Here is a 24,631-nt window from a genome sequence, read left to right as displayed (position 1 = left end):
GAAGTCCCCAATATCATGAGCCTATAGCAACGTAACTAAGGTAAGGTCACCTGAGTTTAAAGTAGAGATGGTGTCTGCCTCCTGAAGAGTCTGATAGTTGAAGTCTCTGCCACATATTCGAGTTTTAGAAAGTTTAGGAAGCACACGTTACCCTGTACACTTAAAGCAATGAACTCTTTTGGGATAACCTCATAGTGTTAAATAATATATATTAATATATGATCAAGCCTGATCATACAAGACATTAACAGGGAACTGGTGAGGGAAAAATACAACCTCTGTTAATACTCTTCTTGCAGAATTTGTACCAACTGAAAGCTCTTCTCCTCACAACTTTAACTTAAAAATTAATTTGGTCACAGTTATGTTATATGCACAGGACGCTGCCATGTTGCAGTTTAGTTGTAGGTGGGCTATTTTTTTAACTAGAGTCGTCACATGTCCAGTGTTATTTGTAGCTTGCAGTTCCTCCTGCTAGACGGAGAAGCTCCTACTTTTAAAATAACACCCCATTAGTAATGTCTACGAGCTGTTATCGTTATCTATAACTGACAATTTGGTGTTAAGTATCATTTAGGAAGAGTAGAATAGAATAGAATAGAATATCCCTTTATTGTCATTGTACGTGTATAATGACACTGTGAGTGGTCCACACCAACTGTGCAGGAATAAAATATAAATAGTAAGACAGTGAATATTGTAAAGGTTTTAAAACGACACAAGCAAGACGTTTTACTGCCTAAAGCTAACCAAATGACATAAATGAAAATAAATGGTTACTGAAAGCTACAAAAGGGCCTCAGATCAGAGCTGAACTAAACCCTCTTGGCTGAAAATGAGATTATTAGTTTCTTATTTGGAAGACTTTCAAACTTGTTGGCACCACAGGCACATCAGTGACCACCTGTCATAAATGTTTGACCTCTTATCAGAATATAGTGGTTGGGGATTTGGAGCGGGGACATCGTCCTGACACACCCAGCAGCGAGTTGGGAGTTATTTGCTTGCGCCTTGTCCCATCTCGTCAAGCAGATCCCAGAGCTTGCCTTCTCCACCTGGGTGGTGTCTGGCCCCCTGTAGCACCAGTTCCTGGAGATGATGAGTTTGCAGAAAAGCCTCCACTCCCACTCAGCGTCCCAACTTCTGTCCAAGACACGCTGCTTATCTTGACTGTGCGCTGCAGCAGTCTTGCAGAACTGCTGCGGCTCACATACCTGTGGACATTGTGGAGCTGATACTATTCCAAACTTTATTCCAAACTCCTTTCTCTGTAACATTTAACGAAACTGATTTTTTTCACAGCAGCAGTCCTGGCCACAGCAAGTTTATCTCACTTTACCTCATGCAGCCTGACCTTATTGAGAAACGTTGGAAGTTGTTGGTCTAAAACTAGCAAAAGACAAGAAAGGAAAGAGGAATTAGGAAAAGAAAAAGACAGAACATTACAAATTAAGAGGTCTAATACTTCCAGGATTAGTTAGCAACAGCGAAACGCTATGCACCTAAAACTTTTCCACAGAAAGTCTCTGAAAAGAAGAAGGGGAAAAATGCTCAGCAAGAATCAGTGTAATTGTTTATATATATGCAAATCTCATTAAACCACCAAACAACTGTAGCGTTACCTATCATATAATCAATTTTTAATAAACGGAAACCAAAAGGCAGTGAAACTGGTGGATTTTTCAAAGAATTTACACATTGAAATGAGCAGTTTTGTATTTTGTAAATGTTTTTTTTTAGCAGTTTGTTGGTACCAGTCTTGATTTGAGCAAAGGTACAGTAGAGTGAGCTCAGTAAACTGAAGTAATCTGGATACAAAACCCACTGGCCTAAAACCTGCTGAAACATATCCCATTCTCAGCGATGCTGAACGTGAAGAGTCACTGCCGTTTTGATTGAAGCTTCCTTTTGTCACAGTCGCAGCTGTTTTCAGCTGTGTGGCCCAGTGTTGACCTAATTATCTGGTATGTGTTATACTAATATAGTCAACCCTGATGGCTCCAAAGAGCACAAACAGAGAGTACTGACACAGCTACAACTTTACAGAACTTGGCAAAACAAGCACAGATGAGTGTTTTTAAAGTGTGCATTGGGGTGAAAGGGAAGAACTGGATAGCACAATGATAACGGCCTGGGTTCATTCTAATCAGTCTTCCATATCACAAAGTTTTATTTTAGTCAATGTTTCTTTCCTTAACTGATAATAAAGCAGTGGCTAATGATTCAGCCTGTTTGTTTTTTTTAGAAAGGCAGACCTTCTACTCCATCTGAGACCAATTTTTCCCATTAGTAAGCTGGATATGCTAATGGCCACGCTAATAGAAGCCAATAAGTGGGTTATTATTTTTTATCCATTCTCTTATTTTGAAAGTTAACTCAAAAACACCTTCCTGTCTTTTGTTTTCTCTTCTGGTTGGCTCACTTGTGGCGGTCCTTGATATCGTTGATCTCATTCAGCCCAAGATGGCGGCCATCCTGGGCTTCAGCTGGGGTCCGTAGTCCTTCCTACGGTGCGAGTTAGAAATGTGCTCTAACTCGAACATGCAGCAGGTGGAAAACCGGATCATGCGCTGTTATGATAAGTTCACCAAAGCTGCAGAGCAGAACAAAGAACCTTGCCAGCTGTATTCAAAGACTGTTTGGGTCTATTTGGGTATTTTAACATCAGAACGGCCGGGATTTCCTATTATCACATTCTTTTACATTACAAAATGACATTTTACATTTCGTTCCTTTGGGTGAAATGCACTCACAATGAAGCCGATGCTTGTTTATTTCACAGTCATGTGTGTGTATATATGTTTGCACTGATCTTTTACTTTGCTCCTCTTCTTCCTAGGATTCAAGTGTCCTGTCTGCTCCAAGTCTGTGGCGTCCAATGAAATGGAGGTTCACTTTATCATGTGTCTAAGCAAGCCTCGCCTCTCTTACAATGGTAAGAAACACCTCCTTCTGTTCTTTTTATGATCGATCTGGTAGAAATCAGGCTCGCTGTGCCAGGGAACAATGAGCTTGAAGGCCTTGAAGCTGCTGCGCTCATAAATATTCGTGACAAGGTGGGCGGGTCTAAAGACAGGAACATGTTATCGAGCTAGTCCTTCAAAAACATGATAAATATGAATGAGGGGCAATGAGGAAAATCATAAAAATTCACAACATGAATTTACACAACCCGACAGTTTCAGCCATCCACTTTGGAAAATACAAACACAGCTGAGGCTGCAAAGCCCTCGACTGCTGCGCTCTGACATGTGACCTCTTCAGTTTCACAGCTCTTACTGGTTCTGTGTGATTCTGTTATGCCTGTTGGGGGTTTTTACTTTTTGCTGTCATTCTACTGGAGTACTAAACTGTACTTGCAAGATCCAAGACACGCTGCTTATCTTGACTGTGGGCTACAGCAGTCTTGCAGAACTGCTGCGGTTCACATAACCTGTGGACATCGCGGTGCTGATACTACCAACCCTGCCTCGGTACATTGAGTTTTTTCTTTTATAATAACAGCCTACATTGAGTCTCAGCTATAAGAGTACAGTGTGTATTTAGTCTTCACTTTTATAGGTTTAAGATGAGTTGGTATTAAGCTGCAACCTCCAGGGCTAACAAACCAAGCCATAAACTGCAGTTTCTGAATTCCAAAAGCAACTCAGTCACTACTGACTGCCATGATGACGTGTCCAACTTTACAGTAGGCTTAAATATGTTTACAAACTGCTGCACAAACCCATGCATTTGGATACTGGTTAGGTTGAAAATTAGGGGTGTTTCTGCTTTGAGCAGGGCGCCAACCTATGCTTGTTTTATGGTACTGCAGTTGTTTTTGTCTGGGTATGAATTTTATTACAAATAGAAAACCAACTTATCATGAGCAAGTTTGCATTGGTTGAAAAACCAATGTACTATTGCCGGGTGTAGGTTGAATGGTGACTGGTTGAGAAGTCGGCCAGAACAAGGAAGAGACCAACAGGGACAAGGAAAGTCAAAGATGATCAAAAGCAGCATGAAGAGGACTTAGCTTTACTTCAGCTCTTTGGATGTTCTAACGCCGTTCTTCTCTGTGGCTGAAGGATCAGTAGCAGCACAAGCAAGACTAGCTCACAGACCAGTTGCCCCTCAGCACAGTACACAGCTACAACTTCAACTTCATGTCTTCAAAGCTAAGCTCTGTACACGAGCAACGCAAAAGAATGAAAGGCCACAAATTATCAGCTTACTCTAAGTGCTGCAAACAGTGTAGGGATGTGGAGCCGGGCATGTCAGGGTCTTTTGTTTTACTTCATTGACCATGTGGGCAGTGCTGCCCTGTGTCACTCTGTTAGCTCATCCCTCCCTGTCTGCTGCCCGGCTGTTTTTCTCCCTGTTATCTAACCAACAGTTATAACTGATCATCTGGGACTTGTTATTGTGTTTCTAAGGGATTACACCTGCTGTTGGTTCAAGTACATCTTGAAATTGTTCAGCCTTTGTTGGATTGATCAACTGATCAATGAGTGATATTAATCCCAGTGTGGGACTGCAGCTGGGGAAGGTATCATACAATGCAGTTCTCCAACTGCTGCAGGATCAGGTTGGAGTGGCTTTTAAGCTCTCAGCAGATAAATACACATTATCAGCTGCAGCCCTTGACCAGTCTGGGGCTGTGTAGAGAGCCCAAGGGGACGTGTTTGCTGGGTGGACTGTAGGTATGTGAGGGTGAATGGTTTGCCTCTTGTTCCGTGTCAGCTGGGCTCCAGCCCCCAAAGTAGGCAAAGAAAATGTATTGAGATGGTAAGAGCTGTGAATAACCTTCGAAAAGCAACTACGCATGCACGGATCCATCAGTTTTCTTCCACTTGTCAAATTCAAAGTCGGTAGTGGAGGTCGGCAGTCTGTCACGTAGCTACGGCATAGAAACATTCACAACTACAGCAAACTTGGAATGATCACCTAATCTAACAAACATGTATTTGTACTGTGGGAGGAAGCCAGACTATGAAGAGAGAAACCACACATGTAAACGTCCCAGCAAAAGATTCAGATCCTTCTTGCTGTGAAGCAGCAATTCAAACTTCTGCACGCCTGCACACAACTAAACTTTCAACATAAGACCCACTGGATTGTCCCAGTGAACTGATGGTGAAATCCTTTGTTTTCTTGAATAAACTCTGGAAAAATATATTTGTTCGGCTGTTAAAATATGTGGGTGGCCTTCTAAGTAAAGTCTATGTTTACCTCGAGGTGTGGGCCAGTGTTCTGACATCGCACACATTTAAATACAGCATCGTTCCTAAGTAGACGACCCACAGGATGGTGAATATGCATTGGGAAATGAATTCACTCATGGTTTTAGGTAAAATTTGAAAAATAAAGCACAGGTTTTATAACACTGAGCTCTTTGGTCCATTTTAGACTCAGTTATAAATAAATAAATAAATAAATACTGAATTTTACCATTTTTAAAAAGCCAGATGATTCCTGACTTGGGGGAATATTGCTGTGATTCTGACATCATTCATGTTTACTGTTACTCGGTGTCCACAGTGCTGCTCTGGGCTATTTATGAATGACATAAAAAAGTACATAAAGCTGCTGCAGACACACGGTCTACCTTCCAGTCTCCTGTTATTTCCTCAAGCAGGCTTCTGTTTTAATTATGGCCTCGACTGCCGCTCCTGGTTGCTTGGAGACACGCGGTCATCATGTCTGTTTGTTGCCCCACAGCAGTAAGTTGATTGACACTTACTTGTTTGACTGTGTGTCTAAATGGGTGACCTTGTAAAAGTCTGCTCATACGTGGTGCTCATGTTTCTGAGCGTAACAATAACTAATTGAGTGAATTTGTTAGAGGCTGACAGAGACGGACACGAGAAGTCTTCAACCTGGTCATCGAGGCCGGTGCAGTAAAAAAACTACTGTAAGGCCTGCAGCTGAATTTGGATTGAGTGACAGAGACAGAGAGAGGAGAATTTTAACTGTCTTAAGGAAGATGGGATCCAGAATGATGGAGGACCCTGATGGCTGATAACGGACGAGAGGAAAGGGCAAAAGGAGAAACACTCCCATAATTCCTCCTTTTTCGGCACCTCCTGTCCTTCCTGTCACTCTTTATTTCCAACAAATTACTCTCTCGTTCTCCCTCTGTCCCTCTCTCATCTGTGAGTCTGTCTGTCTGTTCCTGCTGTGTAATCTCGCTGTAATTTCTTTTTTCCCGCTATCTTCTTCCGTGTCTGTTCTCTTGGGTTTTTGAGGCCCACAAAATGGGCTGTGCTTATCTTGTTTCCCAGCATGCTCAGGGGTGTATTGTCAATCACCTGGACCGACTGACTGCCGCACATCGGCACATCACACACATACACTCACACACACACACATCTACTGTTCAGGAGATTCATGAATGCACTGATAAACCTCTAAAGTTAAGCTGACTTGCTTATAACCTGCTTTCAAAATGAAGTTTTTAATACCACATCATCTGCATACATTTGTAGTTTTGTAGCAGAATTGTCGGAAGTGCTTCTTCCTGTCAGGGTGTTGATAGGCATTACATACATTTCAAATTTGAAGCAGTACAACTGAGCAGATTTTATTCAGTTTCAGCGTAGAGTGCCTGTCTGCTGTGATGCACTGGATTCAAGGGCAAGGTTTCATAGCCTTTTGGTCGAACGCACAAGGTTATGGCACATATGGTCAAAGGACCACTTGCTTCACACCCAAATGAATAATTACACACTTTTGTCATGTAGAAACTTCACTAAGCAGGTTTAAATGCTTAGACCTGAACAAAATCACAAAATTCTTCTGGCTCATATCCTTTTGATACCCCTCTAACTTCCTAATAAAGATTTTATCGCTCTGTGAATGAGGGCTGTTATCGTTCTGCATCTAACTGTGGCTGGCACATCAAGAGGCTGGACTCAAAGGACACCTTGTACATATCTCTGAGCTACTTGGAGTCATTGGTCAGCCCTGGCTTGTCATTTCATTCTGGAATTTAGACTTGTGACTAAATCCTTTCTGCTGAAGCAGGCTTTTTACCAGGCTCAACCTCACAACAAGAAGGTTCCTGGTTCAAAGATGTTTGTGGCCTTTCTGGGTGCTTCAATTTTCTCTGGGTACACCAGCTTCCTCGCTTCAATAACAGTAGAAAAACATATATAAAGTACATTACATTACAAATGTCATTATTCAAAGTGTACATGTGTTTATGAATCTGCTTGGCTATGTTACTACATGGTAACACTATCAAGAGTTAGAATTAGAAACATATGGCTTAGTTAGGTAGTAAATGTGCACATATTTTTTCAAACTGTGTCGGATTATCAAAGACATCATTAAAACCTTCTGGTTCTGATGCCTCAACACTGCCATTTTGAACAGCCTCATATTTTAGCATTAGCCTAGCCAAACATTTAGCTTCATAGTGGCCTCTGTTGATAAACTGAGCCTCTCCCACCCAAAGCCTGTAATTTTGTACTTTCTTCTTGAAACATCACATTATTTCACAAATGACAGAGCATTTTTTCATTTATAACTTCTGCAGTATCATAAAAGACAGGTCACTGTTGCAGGATTGTGGAGGAACTGTAAAATCTCACCCTACTTCATAAATCCATATCTTTGTTATCATATAGATTTAGTATGAATAAGCTAATACTGGCAGTGAGTAATAACAGCATTCTAACAAAGCTTTTTAAGGGCCAACATAATGTAAGGGCGTCTTGTGGGATTAATTTGAAGTTTAAATCTCAGTACGTTGAAATAACGTCCTTTTTGTGTCTATGTGCTTACCCACCTGCCTGAGCAGTGCAGAAGCAGGTGAGGGTTGTAGGTAGCACGAGTCCACGTGAGCTGACCACCGGATCTTTTCTGGGTTTTGACTTTCGCATGATGTTATTTTAATGCCTTGCACTAAATATAGCTCGTTGCAACGAGGGTGAGAAGGGGCCTCGTAAAGACCTGGAATGTCAGGGGGAGGTAGCACGAAGACACAGACAGATAAGAAAAAGGTGAAGAGGGGGGTGCAAGGCATGCAGTTTGCCTCACGCGGATCAAGTCATTGGAGGATACACGAAGAGGTTAAAAAAAGAGAGTTTGGTGCTGTGATTCAGAAAGGCAAAGAGCACCTCATCTAAGTCATTATAGACGCCAAATATCTGTTTGCAAGTGTGCAAGTTAGGAGGGAAGCAGGCAGGTGAGGAGAGACTGAGTGATTGAGAGACTTGCAGCACTGACACATATCTCACATCACATTCTTCCATATTTGCATCACAGTCCAATGCTTTGGTGTAATTTGCACCGTAAAGTTTACTTTCATATCAGAAATACTTTGATTTTCGTTTCATTGTTACAGCTCTTTTTCAGTTGCATCTTATCTCATTATTATGAGAAGATGTCACGGTTGTTATCAGTCATTGCTATACTTGTGAGGTCAGGGCTGATGATGCTACCAGATTTAATATAATGGATTTGAGCTTTACTTTGTTATAATTATTTTTTTTAATCTGATGACGGCCACCTGGTTCCTGAAGACTTGATTGCCTTTGATGGTGGCGACCGATGTCTTTTTGGTACCAGCCAACAACTGCAGATGTTGCTGTTTGGTTTTTACAGCACAGATGTAAATGTGCAGAAATAAATTCCTCAATGTAAACTGTGACGTCTGCACAACTTAAAATGACCTTGTGTACATTTTTCCTTTTGACAACAGATACAAACCTGACAAAATTAACAAAATCACTAGAATGTAACTTTATCTGAGAAACATCTATGTTAAACTAGGGACGGGTTGTACTTTCCTGTAATACCATTTTATACCACAAGTTGGTACAAGGAGTCAATGTCATTGTTTTTTTTGGCTACAATTAATGTCAAATGTTTTTTAGTTTTTTTTTTTAAACCCACTGTTAAAATACTGCCCTCTGGTGGTAAAAGTTTACATTTTGTAGAGTGCATAAAACCAATTTCAACCTAAACTCCACTCTAAATGACAAACATTGATGTTTTACATTGTTTTTATGCAAGCATACATCAGCATCGTGTTTTTAGTACATCACATATTAGATTACATCAGCAGGCTGGTGTCTATAAGCTGTAACAATGTTAAGATATAATCATGCATTGTGTGATTTTTGCAAAACTTTATTTTGTCATGGTGACACCGGAGGGCGTTGTATTATAAAATAACAACTGTGTTGTACAGCTCTCTGCAGGCCCTTTCATTTGATATATTACTCAATATATTTCTTGAAAAAAGGTTTCAAGGTCAACCTTGACCTTGGGCACTAAAAAGAAAGGTCAAGGTCAAATTGTTAGTCAACCTAGTTACTCATGTCCCCAAAGGCCTAGTATATCGTTGTGAAGTTTGGAGACAATAAAAACATATTTGTAATCATGTTTTAACAGATTTTTACATTTGGTGTGACCTTGATCCGATTTTCAACAACATTAAATCAACTCGGATGGTTATTGGTATCTATCGTCATCGAGTGAAAATTGTACCAAAACAAGTACCAAAATGTTCCCTCCAAAATGTATACTTATTCAGAAACATTGTATTCAAACTGTTATAGCCTGTTACTGTAAAGTAACAGGCTATAACCTAGGAGGTTATAGCCTGAGAGGTTATTACCTCCTCCCGAGAACCAGCCTATCTTTTAAATTATTTGAGCTACCCTGCTAAGTCCTGATGTACTAAAGAGAGGACATCCTGGGCTTTCCATTGATATCTTATGTGTTTGGGTGGCCTCTATTACGTCCAAAGAGGAAGGAAATCCCCAAAAAAGTTAAATGGGAAGATTCCTCGGTTCTCAGGAGGATTTATCAAAGTCTTTCTCCAAAAGTTGATTCTGTTCATCTGGACGTAGCGTTTTGTGGGAGAAAGGTTTCGTCACTCATCCAAGTGACTTCTTCAGTCTCAGCTGACTGCAGGTTTCCCCAAATCTTATAAACAGTACATTTGCATAATGACTGAAACCAGTCCACTGGCCTGTAGGTGTGAATAGACTGTCCTGGCCTGACGACACTCTTTCAAGGATGAGGATGTACACATCCTGGACAGGGAAGAACGCCATTTCCCTTTTCACGCCATTTACGTGAAAAGGGAAAGACTATCTCTGAATCGAGGAGGGGGCCTAAGGGTACATCTTTCGCCATCTTACAATGCTGTGATTGCAGCCATTCCCCAACTCTCTGTGAATGGTACTCATGGCCATTGATCAGTGGTCTTTGATCAGTGGGTTTTGGTCAGTAGTTGTTGATCAATGGTCATGAGAATTTGCATAATTATGATTAAGGAACTGACCTCCCAGCCCATTGTTCCTTCAGTGGGCTGGTTTCAGTCATTATGCAAATGTACTGTTTATAAGATTGGGGAAACCTGCAGTCAGCTGAGACTGAAGAAATCACTCGGATGAGTGACAAAACGTTTCTCCCACAAAACGCTACGTCCAGATAAAGAGAATCAACTTTTTGGAGATTTACTTTCCTGGATGATTGAGAATGCATCAAGACATTTATCAAAGTCATAACACATGATCGTTAATTATATCACTACATCACTATAGGTCGTTTGTACAAACAATGGCAACAAGTAATGTAGTTTTAAATAGCTCTGTATAGCATTATTATCACTTTGACCTTGAGATCAATCAGTTAACTTATATGACAAATTAGAGGTCAAATGTGACACAGTTTAAATCTTTATACGGTACTTTCAATATGTTGACATAAGACAGCACACTTGTAAGAATTAGTGATGGGATTTCCGGCTCTTTTTAGAGATCCGGCTCTTTCGGTTCGACTCACTAAAAAGAGCTGGCTCTTTCGGCTCCGAACCGGCTCTTCAGGTTGTTTTGTTGCTTTAATTAATTTATTATTAACAATAATATAAAATTATGCACAAAAGGAATTACTAACGTAAAAAAAAGTGGTTTTATTTATATATGTTTATATATAGATATATGCGGTGGCCCCTAGAGACAAAACACGTACAAACTCCAAAACACATTTCTAGCATGAACTGAACTTCCAAAGCAGAGCTACTAGATCACTTAAATTACACAATTGAAAGCACGTGTGTATTGTTTGTGTATTTATACACAGGCACTCATATATATTCAAATAATTTTAAAAAAAAGTTCATTTACCTGTTATTACCACACACCAAATCCAGTCGTTGGTACTTGCTGGCTTGTGTAGCCACAAGATAACAAAGGCTCAACACTGTGCCCAGCATCCTGGAGCACTTCTGTTGTCTTTTGTACGTGTTTTGAGTTTTTATGTGCTTCTGAGTTTTTATATGCTTCTGTGTTTTTACGTGCTTTGGAGTTTTTACGTGTTTTGGAGTTTTTACATGTTTTTACGTGTTTTGGAGTTTGTACATGCTTCAGAGTTCGTACGTGATTTGAAGTTTGTATGTGCTTTGTCTCTAGGGGCCACCGTAAATATACTTTTATTTATTCACTCCACATAAAATGTAATAAATAAATCATATAATACAAAAATCAACTATTCACATTTCAAGTTTTAACTATTTAAATTTTAAGCTTTTTCCTTTTACAAATTTAAAGTGAAAAGAACACAAAACACTGCAAACCACAACACAATTAAATATAAATTATAATATGAAAACAAACAGAAGATGCACATTCTCTGTCATATGGACCTGCATGAATAAACTTTCTGAATCCTTTATCATCTGCAACCGAAAATAGTTGTGGATGATTACTATATCTTTCTAATGTTGTTGTCCCTGCCTCTCTTTCTCTCTCTCTGGCTCTGTTCCTGTGCTACTGAGTGTAACTACCGCCCCTCCCCCCTCTGCCCAGCGTAAAGCACAAGGCTCGCGTGCAGAGTGAAGCGGACAAAAAGTGCGAGAGAGAGGCTGAGAGAAAGAAAAAAAAAAAAACCCCACGTGACGGCTCGCGATAAGGATCCGGCTCGCGTCGTTCACGTCAAAGAGCCATTTCGGTCGCGAACGACCCATCACTAGTAAGAATCATGCAAGTTATAAGGCTTGTTGATTTTTGACCAATGTACCATAAAGTTTACCTTGCAGACCTTGGCGGATGTAAGTCAAATTTGAATGGATTGTTAACATGGTCCCACTCTACAGCCCTACAAAGTGTTATCAGAATTCATACAGATCTTTCTGAGCTAGAAGAATGACCTGCATGCAAACGCTACCAAAAACATAACCTCCTTAGCAGAGGTAATTATGAGCTCTCTATTCAGGAAGTTGTTTTCCTTTTGCCTAAACTCAGCTAAACCCTAACCCTGCTGTTGTTGCATCATAAAACTGAATTTCCTGCTCTAATCAAACAGTGTCATCTCTGGTAAACTGGATTCCTGTACAAGCTTTGGTATTAGAGAAGGTCACAGCACATTTTGTTGATCTACATATTTTATTTTATTTTTTTACATTATTTACATTTGATCTTTTACATTGTATATAATGTCTACTGATTTTATTGTTTATTTTAATATTTTAATATTTGTGTACAGCGCTTTGTGATTGCCTGTCTGCGAAAAGCGCTTAATAAATAAAGTTTACTTACTTACTTACTTACATTAATGTCGTTGCAATATTACGAAAGGAATTAAACGTTAACACTAAAGTCAGCTGTAAGATTCTCTGGGACTGTGGTGGTTTGCTAGAACAGAGGTGACAGGCTGCTGCCTGATATTTAAAAGCCTTGCAGCTGCAGCTGCGATCAATACTGAGACTTCTGGCTGAGGCAGAGCTGTGATGAGTTAGAGCGCTGGCTTCATCCAGATGACCTCATTTTTTAAAGCATTTCCACAGGTGAAGCAAACACGATTGAACAACCCTCTTAACTTGATTATCAGCTCAGGTCAGGTGTTGACTTTAAATTTAATACACTTTGCACTCATTTCCAAACGGGCAAAACTGTGTGGCTTAAAGGACTGTGCCGGCTTTTTGGCAGTTGATTGATTTCTGAGTTTTTCCTGGTTTGATTTGCAGGCTAATAAGAAGTAATGTGCAAGATGCTAAGAGGAGGACTGGATGTATTGTTATCAGACGCGATGTAGATTACTGCCACTTAATCCAGAGTGCTTATTCTGAGAGATCCTGGGTGTTTTTAGGGGGTGGATGGATGTGAACAATAGACAGGAGACACTATTTTTCAAAAGAAAGAAAGAGGGGAGGGAGGGATGAGAGGAGCAGGGTTATGGGAGTTTGTTGAGGAACTAAGCTGATTTGCAGTCTGAGCATATGCTGTCTCTTATTCCATCTCACAGTCTGCCCCCATCAAGTATCCTTCTTTTCGCTTTACTGATAAAAACGGGATCTTCTATCATTTTGGCAAATCCTCAATGCCGTTTTTTCCAGCCTCAAAGCAATGATGTGTGGCATTTCCACATGAATAATATTAATGTGGGTTCCTATGGTTGCGTAACAGTGACTGAAACTTTATCTAGGGTTAGGATTAGGTTATGGGGTTATGGCTGGGCTCAAATTCTACCTCCACTGACAATTTATGAGGCCTTATCTGTGACTTTATTTTACAGTTAAAAAACTTTTACAGGTCATTGGATTAGAGGATAATTCCTTGTGACTTTACATATAATGTCAGGTCCAAATTCCGCACAGATCCCTGCAAATCTAATGATACTGTGCTTTACTAATGAACTCGGATCACATCTCTTGTATGCATCTTGTTGTTATATGTTGGTTATGAGATTTGCCAAAGATGGGTCCTGGACAGGCAATAAGTGCACCGTAAAAAAAAAAAATCTTTAAAAAACAGTAATATTCCAGCAGCTGGGGTGCTAAAATAATACAATATAAAATAACAGAAAAAAACTTTCCCATGAAAATACAGTTATTTTCAGTAATGACAATACAGTTTGCTGCCCTAATTTTACATGGGATTTTGCATTTTTCAAGTGCTTTTAAACATTAAATTAGGAACAATTTAATGTGATTAAACAATGAAATTACCTATAAAAAAGGTCAATGAATGCGGCAATATGAAAAATAATACCTAAATGTACAGAAATATACAGTTAGTTTAAATAATGATGGATTGCATTCATATAGCGCTTAAAGCACTTTACAATTCCACTTCATAATTCCCCTCTGACCATCACCAGTAGGGGGTAGGTGAAATGTCTTCTTGCCCAAGGACACAACGACCGAGAGTGTCCGAGCCGGGGCTCAAACCGGCAACCTTCTGATTATAAGGCGAACTGCCAACTCTTGAGCCACAATCGCCCTAAATAACAATAATAATAATTATTATTTGATGTAAAAAAAGTTTATGCGAATGATTTTATATATTTTTCCATAGCATTACATTTGAATTTTACAGTTTTACAGTTTTTTACAGTTTTATCACGATATTTTTTACAGTGTGGGTGGATGTTAAGAGATTAACATGCTGCAGTAAGACAGTGAATATTACTGTGATGGTTCTAGTTCCAAGGAAGGGCTAGAGGTCGATACTGGGGGACCGGCAGGTTAACCTGGTTAGAGCTGGGTTTTGTTTTGCCACCAGCAGAGCAGGAACATTTTCCAAATGTTTTGGTGTTTTGGTGTTACAGGTTTTTTTTTTTTTTTTAAAAAGATCTTTATGTTCCAGACAGATGTGTGTGTGTGTGTGTGTGTGTGTGTGTGTGTGTGTGTGTGTGTGTGTGTATGTATGTATATATATATATATATATATATATATATATACACACATATACATATATATATATATATATATATATATATATATACACACATATATTGTTAATCCTCTGAGGTCTAAGTCATGATTAATATTTAATTTTTCCTTTTATTAAATTGTTCTACTAAGTCTTGCCAATCAGAGAACTGTTCTACTTAATTAAGCTCTTAATTTATGTTGCTGCTTGCTGTGCTTAATATTTTGGGGTGTAAAACAGGATTTCCTAAGTTTTTTGGATGAAAAACCTCATCTGTCTCACCTTATCTTTTTAAGTACAACGTGACAGTGGTTGAAGACGGAGCACCGAAAATTAGTTTGAGACTCAGATTTAGATTTAACAATAAAACACATTAAGCTGAAGAATCATTCTGTAAAATATAAAAATAGATTGTTTAATTTTACTGTTATACAAATGTACAATGTCAGCAGCAATGCTCCTGCAGGCTGTGGCATTCAGACTATGATTGATCATTTTCCGGGGACCAAAGTATGCCAAGAAAACATTTCCCACCTCATTACACCAGCAGCAGCAGCAGCAGCAGTGGCAGTGGTGGCCTGGACAGTTGACATAAGGGAGGGTGGGGCCATGGATTCATTCTGTTGATGCTAAATTGTGGCCCTAACATCTGCGGCTTCAGCAGAAAAGGAGATCCGTCAGACCGTGGTGTTTTTTTTCCTTCATTCTTTACTGGTTCAGTCCTGGGGGGCCAGTGTCCACCACCGTCACAAATTTCTCTTCTTGGCTGACAGGAGCTCAAACCAGTGTGACCTTTCATTCAATTCTGAGTAAACTCGAATTCTCAGGGTATCAGCAGTCGCAGAAATACTTACTATGCTGCAGTCGGTCACATGTTTGATGTTCACTAATGCTCCTGACACGTATTTATGTAGGCTGAGGAGTCGGCAGTTTCATTCGATTGTGTTTGTACTTGTAGCATTGGGCACAGGACACACCCAAGCCTGAGTAAAGTAAAGTATTAACTAAAGTAAATTAAAAACACTTTGTAAGGGCTTAGGTTTGCTTCCTCTAGTCGTCCTTTCATCATCACCATCGACAGCAGGTTATCTTGACCGTGTCTACATGCTTACGTGGACTGAGATGCTGCCATGTGATTGGCTGATTAGATGTTTGTTTGAAGAGCTGCTGAAATAGTTTATGTAAAAAAAAAAAGGCCAGTCAACGTATTTTTTCAGTTTTGATTGCCATTTATATCTGTAAAGCAACTCTTAGGGGGCAAAAAATAAAGTTTTCTGATTTTCTTTCATTAGCAGGGACATAATGTTGGATTACATTTTGTGCTTTTTGTTGTTTTTGGCATTTGAAGTGTTTTTTGAATCTACATCATTGTTTCCTTTGGGGAATCACTCTGAATGCTGACATATGTGTTGCTAATTGATGCACCACAATGAACTGGTTTTGAAACCTTTACAATAATAAGTTCTATTTGGCATCGTGTTGGGTTTATGGAACTGAAAACAGGGGGTGGAGGGCAGAGTTATTGGCTAGTGCTAGCGACTTTTTAAAACTAAGATTAAAAAAAAGAAAAAAAGAAATCACCATCTACAGTTTCTGAAGGGGAATATATTGCTGTATTTTGTTGTACCAGACTGTAAAGTTGGGTGTGTAACAGGAGTGACTTGATGTTACAACCAGCCTCAGCTGTCCATAAGAATAATAACATTTTTTGCCACATGTGGATTGGCTTATTTTTTGGCTCAGAGGTTGTAGCTTACATAAATACCCATGATAATAATCCATTTAATTTATATAAAAGTTTATTTTAGTCTATGGGTCTATGGGGTTCACTTAATCATTTGTAGTAAGCCTCAAGTGGCCATTTAAGGAACTGCAGTTTTTGGCACTTTGTTTTTATGGTTATTTATTTATTTTCATCACAGGAAATATGATCTTGACAGTTCTAATATTTGTCCAATATTTCAGTGCACCCCTACTTTTGTTTATGAGAAACCAGCACAGAGTTTCTTTAATGTTAGACAGAAACACTCTAAAAGTGAAGCCAGGTTTTCAGGGAATATGAATATGATCATACACTGTGGATGAAAGAACCATTCTGCATTGCTGGGTTACGCTGTATATTAGCATGAAAGCAGAATCTCAGCACTCGTTAAGCAGATTGAAGAAATCAATCCAGTTCCACAAGGAGAAACAGACTCGAAGCTCCTGATTCATCTCCAAACTCCTCCTCGTGCATGTTCACTGCTGCACGGAGCGAACGGTAACCACTAAGCTGTGTCTGCTGTGTGCGATGCACCAATCTGCTCCCCCCCACTGCTCTCTACTGTGTTTGATATGCTCTGAAATGTTTTTGGTGCATACTGATTCGTCTTCTGCTGTGTGTGTGTCTGTGTGCGGCTGCCACCTCAGATGATGTGTTGGCGAGGGATGCCGGTGAGTGTGTGATATGTCTAGAGGAACTGCAGCAAGGGGACACCATAGCCAGACTGCCGTGCCTCTGCATCTACCACAAAAGGTGAATGACACACACACACACACACACACACACACACACACACACACACACATTTGAATCACTGCCCGTTATATAATTTTGCACTTCTTCTAATTAAATCGACTTACAGCATCTCGATAAAGGCATTCCTTAATGATGGACGGGTCCTGTGCCTTTGATTTAAAGGTTATTCATATTATACTATTGAATGATAGCATATCTAAACACTGATATATCACTGTCACATTATCTGGATGGCTTGAGATGATTACGAATGGAAAAGCCTTATGCAACTGCCTATTGATCCCTAGAAGTCCCAAAAGTCCCGGGTTCACTGAGTTTGTCACCGTAATGTAATCAGAATTATATTTTCAAAATAAAGGTGGCTATATAGTATATTACCCAGGAGAAGTACTCCGTCCATACATTTTCTACCAGCAGTGTAAGCAGAGAGCAACTCCTAAATGAAACTAAAGAACCGTTCTGAGAATCGTGTTTTGTTTCTTTTATTTTCTCTGTTTGTTTGTGTTGTTCCTCCCAGGAGAATATCCTCCATCATGACCTTAATAATTTTTACATTATATTGAGCTCATTTGTCATAAAGTTATGCTAAACGCCTGCAAGTTTTTGCGTGTGTTTAGTAAATAACTGCAAGGCTGTAACTCATCATTAGCCAGCCATTAGACCCTAAAGCCCAAATTTACATGTCTGAATTGTTTTCTTGCGTCTAAGAGTTAAAAACTTTTATAATGCAGCTCAGCATAACTTCCAGAAAAGAAAAAAAAAAACATTTGTTATTAATGACATCATTAAGTGAACTGCATTTACCATCTTCTTACACACATTAGCTTGTGCTCACACAGTTTATATAAGCTAGCACTGGGATGAGGTATACATTAGACTCCGGGTCAGTAAGTAAGCTGCTCAAAAAAATGAGTCTCACCTGCTTCTAGACATAAAAGCCCAGACTTTTGATTTTTATAAATAAGGTACTGACAATTCAAACAAGTAAAACAACATCTTAGCTTTTCTTACAGGGAAGCCTGTTTTTTCCATATGATGCATGCTGACTACGCAGTCATGGATTTACAACTGGATGCACTCTGATGATAGTGCCTTTTTCCAACCAATACCTCCAACAGATGTTTGAAGCGTAGCAAATGAAAAACAGAAACTACATATATATATATATATATATATATATATAAAAGAGGCATATCCAGGTGTCAAAACTGAAGCTAAAGGAAAAGAGCGGTAAACTAAGTTAACTACGTTTCTTTTATTTATTGGCCAGCAGGGGGCGACTGCTGTGGTTCCAAAAAGACTTCTGGTTGTATAGAAGTAATAAAAAGGAGTTTCATCCAGCGTATGCTCATCGCTCAACAACTAATCACTCAGAAATTGTTAGCCAATGAGAGTGCAGTTTCACAGTTAGCTCCACCCCTGCCTCGTAGTGTCCTGTGTCGAAACACCGAGACGCAGCAGCAAAAACACTCTCCCCAAGGTTTCGCAATAAGAGTAATCATCATTCATACTGTGGATGATGGGCGCTGTTTGCTTTGTGATTGTGATCAAAATGTCACATGGGGCACATTTACTCACAGAATTTTCACTTTTAGCCTCCGAATTTATATATCTGGGGCACAGCTCCACAGGGCCACATTGATTCTGAAGTATCGTTTTGAAAACAAAAGTCAGTCATTTTAAGACAGCAATGCAATATATCAGTTTATTTTATTTTCCTTACTTTTCTCTCAAATCAAGTTTTTCCAGCAAATTATGTTTTTCAGTTCCAGCTTATATGTGACGTGTGTTAAAAACAGTGAATATTACCAATATGGTGTAAGTACGGTGTTTTGTTGAAAAATTCATACCTGAGTTACTGTTATAGCTGTTACCCTTCAAGTGTTGGATTCATATGCTCCTAAATGTTACATAAATCATCTTTTTCCTTCACTGTAGTAATTTTTAAAAAGGTACCATGCTTATATAAAATCCTGGTAAAATGCTTGGAGCTGCTTTGCAAAACAGCTGCTTTTTTTGGTTATTAAAAAACATTTTGATGGTTGCACCTCATGTATTTCTACTTGTAATGTAGCATTTTATACTTTACGGTGCTTAAATTGCTGCTTAAAACAAAAGATGTCCTTCCACCCACACACAGATTTATGGGGTGTTTTATTGCAAACTTTTCCATAAACACAGCGAGAATGTAAAATGTTACAAGTTGAGAAATAATGCACATTAGTGCCGCTCTTGTGTTCCCCCCTGGGTCTCGTTTACAGTATAAGTTGCATGTTGTGTATGTATTGCTAATGTGGGAGGATATGGAGGCCTTCCAACATGCCTACGTGTTACTTTAGCAACAACCCTCTGTAGTATTGAATCCATCTTAGACTGCAGTATAATTCAATTGTGTTCTTATGAGCTCTCAACGCTTAATCAAATTTCTATTTTTATCAGCTGCATAGATCAAGTAATCGCACTAAGTTCACTCTGTGTTTGTAGCTGCATTCAGGACGCGGCGTCATGCCTTCTGTTTGTTTCTGCAGCTGTATAGACTCATGGTTTGAGATCAATCGGTCCTGCCCTGAACACCCCTCTGACTGACTGACCACCGGGCCCACTCTGAATACTGTTCAAGGTAAGAAACACACTCAGAAGGCCAAATATTACAGACGAAATGTGTGTAGTGTGCAAAAGAGCCAGTGTTGTCTTTTTACTGCTGCTTAAATGGTGGATTTGATCAGGACAGACTGAAAATGAGGCATACATACCAAAGAGTAAAATCTCTTTCTGTTTCTTGACCTTCTTGTCTGTTACAGGACATCTCGTGGTCCTGCCGGGGATATCTGGACACAGGCGTAACCAAATCTGGTGAAACAATCAAAGTGATCAACACTTACGTATCCTGACAGAATCCATCATCCTACCAAAATAATTACTCCTTGAGAACTGAACCAAAAGAAAAAAAAAAGCGTAACTGTCGAACCATCGTTCACTCCCTCCATCTTACATCTGCTGATGATACTGCTGAGAACCCACCACCCTTCCTTTCATCCTTCGCACCTCTTCAAGCTAACAGAGTCCCTTAAAGGGCTTAGTTGGCCTCAGCTCCCCTTCTGACTCAACCGCGGCCAGCTGCTTCCCTGACACGCTCAGGTCCTCGCAGGCCTTACATCACATCTTTGGATTCAGGCTTGTCAGTTACTTGTGTCCAGCCCTCCCATGGCCTTAACTCGGAAGAGGAGTGGAAGCAGAGCGGAGGAAGGAAGAAGGAAGGGAACCAGTGATATGGAAGGAGGAGGAGAAGGAGAAAACCGGCAAATGGATGATTGTTGAGCTGCAGGAGCTCGCTATGAGAAAAAGACTTGTACATTAGTGGGTGGGCCTCTTATCTCAATAGGACGTCAACTTGGTGATGTCCTATCATAACAGACTGCCTCCCAGTGTGCTCTTTTCTCATAGTTCCTGCCTCAGTTCTGCACTCTTCCTCACCAATATGACTCAAATAATTAATTTAAAGTCTCCGCAGTGCTATTTAGATGTGGTTCACGCATACCTGGGCAGGCAGAAAGAGTCAAAAGTGTCAAACTGGGACGTCAGCTTGTCTTGTATGTATGGGTTGGTAAGAGGGACTGGGGGCTTGGTGGAAAGGAGCAGTCCTGACTGGGAGGCCAGAAGGAGCCAGCGATGTAGTTTATGCTCCTACTGTGTGATATGTGTGTTTGGGATGCTCCACTGTCAGGCTTCACCTGGTATGTGTATGTACACTATGTGGGTGTGTGTGTATGCGTGGACTGGTGACAATGTAGCTTTTGCTGAAGCCTTGTGTGTGTGTGTGTGTGTGTGTGTGTGTGTGTGTGTGTGTGTGTGTGTGTGTGTGTGTGTGTGTGAGTGAGTGAGGCAGCATGAAAGGTTATCGTAGAGGGCTGACTGAGACAGTGCCGTGTGTGTTTTGAAATGTTTACAGTGTAGCTGTCCATGTTCCCCGTGTGTGCGACTGGCAGTCCTCCCTTTACTTTGCTGATGTTTACAGCTACAGAGAAGCGACATGACATATTGTAAATTTCACTTGTAACCTCTCTCGGCTCTTTCTTTTAAGATCTGCCAGATTTTTCATGTGATCATGATTAGTCATTTTCTTGTGAGAGCCTCGAGTAAGAGCCAGTGTGAATGAGTGTCTCTGTGCATATGACTGTTTGCATGGAAGGATTTCTGAACAGGCCCACTGGGCACAGCACCAAGGCCCAAGGAGTCAGATAACCCCGGTCCAGAGTCTGTCTTTTCTTGCTAATAAATAATAAGAGGACTTGAAAATACTCAAAAAGACCCAAACAATTTGAAAATGGAACAAATAAATAAAAAGAAACTGAAAATATTCTAAAACCAGCTCCAAAGAAATTTGAAAAGATCCAAATCAGAGACCCACAGCTACCTAAAACAGCTACAGACAGACTCGACTGACTCAAAACAGCAACAAAGAGACTTAAAATGATTTAAAACTGCTGCAAAGACACTTAAACTAACTTCAGTGGCTACCAAATGACTGAAAACAACTACAAAGAGACACTAATGATTCAAAAATGACGTAGAAAGATTCAAAAATAACTCAAAACAACAGCCACGACTACCAAAGGGACTCAAAATGACCTGAAACAGCCACAGACAGATTAATGACACAAGAAAAAACAACTACAGACGCATAATAATTTATAATACTCAAAATGACTCAAATGAATCAAAACATTTAGAATTTTTTTTAAATGGGCTCAAAATGTCTACTGAGAGACTAGAATGACTTCCAAACAGCCAAAAATTGACTCTAAATAATTTAAAACTGCAACATGGACATTCATAATCAATTAAATCAAAGAAATTCATAATTCCACAAAAACAAATGAAAATCAGAATTTCTAAAACAATTTAAAATGATGTAAAAAAAAACCAAGAATTTTAAAGAAATAAAAAAAGGACCAGGTAGAGAAATAAATGGACACAATGGAGGAACAAACGCAGAAGCACCCTGAAGACGAGCAGAGGTGGACAACAGCGATGACCGTGTCAGTTAAAGTCTTTTGTCGTTTCTTTGTGTCTTCCTTGGTGGAGGCCTTTTACAAGCCTGTGCCCGCGGGCCTGTTGGCTCACGATCCATCCATGACTGTTCGTGCATGTGTGCTTGCAACTGAAAAGGCGCCTCTTGGTCTTTGCGACTGTCGGTTCCCCACATTGTATTTCTGCTAGAGCAGGTCTGGCTGTCTGCGACGGGAGACGTGAGCCACTCAGACCCTTAAAAGGACTCTGTAGTCCCACTGTGGAGCCGCTGAACGGGGCTTATTTATTCATTTGTTCATATTTAACAATATTTGTTTAATATTCCAGTCATGTGGGGTGTTACTCACTCTTCAGAATGCCAAGAGCTGATGTGTGAAGACTACTACGAATCAACATACAAACTGCATTTACAAAGCTACTGTAAACAAATGGTGGAATAAATTGTGCTAGATGACAGACCATTTTCAGCTTTCATTCTGTGACCCAGATTCAACTTCTCCAGCAGGAGAAGTGGGTTTCATGGTCAACCTGCATGTGTTTTACTGGGACATGGTGTTGTTGCTGATCCCTTCAGGATAACACTCTTACATCGCTCAGAAATGTTCAGCACACAACCCCCCCCCCCCCCCCCCCCCCGCCCTTCCAGGAGTTATTTTAGGACTGAATGCGAGGTATCTGCTTTCAACCTATTTCACTCTGTCATTTAACATTTAACAACATTTCCCAGAACCCAATCTGATAGTTTCCAGAGAGAAAACATTTAAAAGGCAATGAGTATGGGGTAAGAGTTTAAAATCTTTGTTTGTGCATTAGACTGCCTGAGTCATGAAGCCTGCAGGTCAAGAATAATGAGATAGGATTAGTAACTAACAATAAATCAACACTACGAGGTCTAATTTCATGCTGAGAAGTCAAACCCTAAACCTAACTATGTTGTAAATATAAACAACAGTTTATGAAACACTTTTTACATACATTTTTTCTTTTAGTTGCCACGACTTGCAGGAACAATTTCCAAAAGCCCCAAATTACATATTCTGATACCACAGGATTAGCATCAAGGGCTTTACTTTACTAGCCAGATAATGAAAACCACTGAAAACAGACAAATCCTTCATTTCCAGCCTGAACATAGAGGTGGTTCAAAACAGCAAGCCCAAATGTGTGTGTCAATAAAGTTTTAAATCAGTTCTGATTGACACATGTAGACACTGCAAGAAGCCCAAGATGGAAAAAGAGGCACAAAACAACAAGGAAGCTCAAGCAAAATGAAAGCTAATCTATATATCAAGGGAATATCAGAGCATGCAAGCACGGGACAACAAATAACCCACAATTCCATGCACATGTGCTGCACACCGATCAAGGCTGTCAAAGTCTAACGTCGGTAATAATCTGAGTGTTTAAATATATATGTATTTTTTTTCTACACCTAATATACTTTTCGAATTTGTAAAGAATTTCTTGGTGTATCTCAAATGAAGATGGGTTGAAATATTCACAGGTCTCCAGTTGGCAGCATAACTCAAGAAGTCAGTTTACATACTGTCGAGTGTGCCCAAAAGGACACTTACCACAGTTTATTTACACAAATGCATGGCGGGAAACATACTGAGCATGTTGCATAGTGCGGGATGTCAGCAGATGACTTTACAGAAACACAAAAAGAGCGCTAGTAGCTGCAAAACAGCTGCAAAGACACAAAAGACCAAAAATAACAATGAAAAAAGATCTGAAAGGAGCAGGAAAATGAACACAAATGGCCTGTATTTGTATAGCGCTTTTCTAGTCCTAAGGACCCCAAAGTGCTTTACACATCCAGTCATCCACCCATTCACACACTGGTGATAGCAAGCGACGTTGTAGCCACAGCCACCCTGGGGCGCACTGACAGAGCCGAGGCTGCCTGGCGCCACCGGGCCCTCTGACCACCACCAGTAGGCAACGGGTGAAGTGTCTTGCCCAAGGACACAACGACCGAGACTGTCCAAGCCGGGGCGAACTCCCAACTCTTGAGCCACGATCGCCCACAAGTAAACGCAAAGCAATTAACAGAAAGAAAAGCCCCTCTCAGGCTTCATCAGTTTGTTAAAGTGATGACACTTTGTCATGCAGACTCTTTGACTGGTGAGACATGACAGAATAAAACAGTACTTGTGCGATATTATGTAATATACATCAGTACACAAAATTTTCTTTTCTTGTCTTGCAATATTTTGACAGCTTTTTCATTTAAGAAGGCAACTTCCAGTATGTAGTCATGGAAACAGGTCCATATGCACTTGAGCAGACCTTAAATGGGTCAGGCAGATGTTCCACTGCAGGTTAAAAACTGCGACATACTGAACTTGCCACTGCTGTGCTGTTTGCATAACTGCATACTGCTCACTTCCTTTTGGAGACAGTCATGGGTCTGCTGCTGGATGATTCACC

General features: G+C 40.0%; 1 protein-coding gene across 1 annotated transcript in view; it reads left to right on the top strand.

Moving 5' to 3' along the window:
- znrf1 (zinc and ring finger 1) overlaps positions 1 to 22,654 on the top strand; it is a 63,870-nt gene extending 41,216 nt beyond the window's left edge. The window contains exons 2-5 of the mRNA XM_085280803.1: positions 2,840 to 2,935; positions 17,059 to 17,164; positions 19,696 to 19,787; positions 19,969 to 22,654. Coding sequence (XP_085136929.1) covers positions 2,840 to 2,935; positions 17,059 to 17,164; positions 19,696 to 19,753 — 260 coding nt within the window. The 3' untranslated portion in view covers positions 19,754 to 19,787; positions 19,969 to 22,654. The remainder of the gene's footprint in view (positions 1 to 2,839; positions 2,936 to 17,058; positions 17,165 to 19,695; positions 19,788 to 19,968) is intronic.
- The last annotated feature ends 1,977 nt before the right edge of the window (positions 22,655 to 24,631 follow it).

This window comes from Mchenga conophoros, linkage group LG7 (assembly GCF_057382185.1).
Source record: "Mchenga conophoros isolate Kocher_MC1m ecotype Shallow Benthic linkage group LG7, M_conophoros_male_GT1.1, whole genome shotgun sequence".
Classification (NCBI taxonomy): Eukaryota; Metazoa; Chordata; class Actinopteri; order Cichliformes; family Cichlidae; genus Mchenga; species Mchenga conophoros.
Note: the sequence above shows the minus strand (reverse complement) of the source record. Positions and strands in the feature narration are given on the sequence as shown.